At 36.3% G+C, this 2,049-nt stretch overlaps 1 protein-coding gene across 1 annotated transcript in view; it reads left to right on the top strand.

Moving 5' to 3' along the window:
• Positions 1-569, top strand: part of LOC106013736 (vacuolar protein sorting-associated protein 13A) — a gene marked incomplete at its 5' end in the record, with an annotated part of 6,868 nt that extends 6,299 nt beyond the window's left edge. Inside the window, 1 exon segment of the mRNA XM_013090277.2 lies at positions 15-569. Within this exon segment, the coding sequence (XP_012945731.1) occupies positions 15-257 (243 nt within the window).
• Between the last annotated feature and the right edge of the window lie 1,480 nt (positions 570-2,049).

Genomic DNA, 2,049 nt, shown 5'->3' with positions numbered 1-2,049 from the left:
CCCCCCCTCCTCAGCTCATAAGACTGGACTCTCTGTCCGTCTACTGGAACAGCAAGGCGGCCATGATTCAGGACAAGGACAAGGAGACCATTCTGGTGTGTACATACGCCCTTCTCCCTTCTCCGCATTTTCTTTTACGTCCGATCTGTTACTTCGTTTTGGCATGTGCGCACACACTTGCGTATGCTTACACAGACGCACACCTGCACACAGATAAACAGAAACACGTGCATATCGACAATTGTGTCGCGACGTGATGGAATCAGGCGCTCGTCAAATTTTTGCGCATCTAGAGTTTTTGGTATTTTCTTAAATCCTATTTGCTTGCCTTGCTTTTGGTGAAAAAAAATGATCCATGTATCTTTAGTAGAAGTTGAGATATCTGCTATTGAAGGAGGTGGGGGTCGTCTGGTTTCAGAGGTAAAATACGCGAGAAAATAGCCGCCAAAGTTTGGTTATTTCAACGGCTTGAGAATCCTTGAAAACTGGAAATTTACACGTTTTGTGCCGTTAATAATGTTTATCAGTAAAGTTCACATGGAAATGTGTTTTTATATGGACATAAAAGGTATAGAGCCAAAAAACAAAAATTCGAAAAAAAAACTTCCAAACTGGCAGAAAAGTGCCTTTTTTTTCTTTTGATTTTATTATTTCGACAAGCCCTTGATTCACCACGCTGCCTCACATTTTGACGAGCCCTTGATTCACCGCGCTGCCTCACACACATTCTCTCTCAGAAATCATCTCATCATAATATTCAAAATTTTATATTGAAAGAATTTAAAATTTGGCGTTTGTAGTATTTCTATTTTTCCCTTTTGAATGCATGTGTATGTGTCTGTTTTAATATTCATTTTATTTATCTTTTTTTCTTCAGTAAAGCTTGTCTGTACACAGGTCCATTTTGTCCCCCTTTCATGTAGTGATTTTTGTTTCTATTGGTCTGTGGTCAGTATTGGGGAGTAAACATTAATTTATCCATGGTTTAAAAAAAATCTGTCTATGTGAGTGAAGTGCAAATAAGCAAAACTTACATTTATAGTTTGAACGGATTTTCTGTGTTTGCCTAAGTGGTGTAGCAAACGTAGAAACATTTAGAGTTGAAAAACATTAAAAAAAAGAAGTAAAAAAAAAAAAAAATGAGTTAAAAAAAAAAAATAGTAAAAAAGAAAAAAAAGTGACATTTTCAATTTGTTTTTAACGCTTCTAAATATAGGGTACTTAGCTGTTGTCAAGGGTGAATTGGCTGGATCATTGGAAGTATCGTTAGCAGTATCATTTGAAATATCATTGGAAGTATCATAGGAAGTATCATTGGAAGTATCGTTAGCAGTATCATTTGAAATATCATTGGAAGTATCATAGGAAGTATCATTGGAAGTATCGTTAGAAGTATCATTGGTAGTATCATTGGAAGTATCATTGCCAGTATCATTGGAAGTGTCACCGCCATTATCATTGGAAAGTATCTTTAGCAGTATTATTGCAAGTATCACTGCCATTATCATTGGAAAGTATCGTTACTAGTATCACTACCATTTATTCATCAATGTCAGTCTTAAAAAAAGGACCTTGCACTTTGTCGCACTGGCCAATTAAAAAAAATTAAAAAATTCATAATTGATTTATTTCCTTGCCGAATTGTCACTTCCTTTTTTTACAATTTGGAACATTATTTTTTTCGCATAATGTTTAACTTTCCTCCATTTTTTCTTTCTTATCCTTCAAATGTAATTTTTTTGTTGGTATAATTTGGGAATGCTTATTTTTAACAAACTTTTCTTCTTCTTTTGTTGTATCTGAATTTCTGAGACCTGTTGCTACTACTACTATTACTGCGACTACGACTACGACTACGACTACTACTACTACTACTACTACTACAACTACTACTACTACTACAACTACTACTACGACTCCAACTACCACTACTACCACAACCACTACCACCACTACAACTACTACCACCACCACTACCACCACCACCACTACCACCACCACTACCACCACCACTACCACCACCACTACCACCACCACTACCACCACCAC

This window comes from Aplysia californica, unplaced genomic scaffold, assembly GCF_000002075.1.
Source record: "Aplysia californica isolate F4 #8 unplaced genomic scaffold, AplCal3.0 scaffold01200, whole genome shotgun sequence".
NCBI lineage: Eukaryota > Metazoa > Mollusca > Gastropoda > Aplysiida > Aplysiidae > Aplysia > Aplysia californica.
Note: the sequence above shows the minus strand (reverse complement) of the source record. Positions and strands in the feature narration are given on the sequence as shown.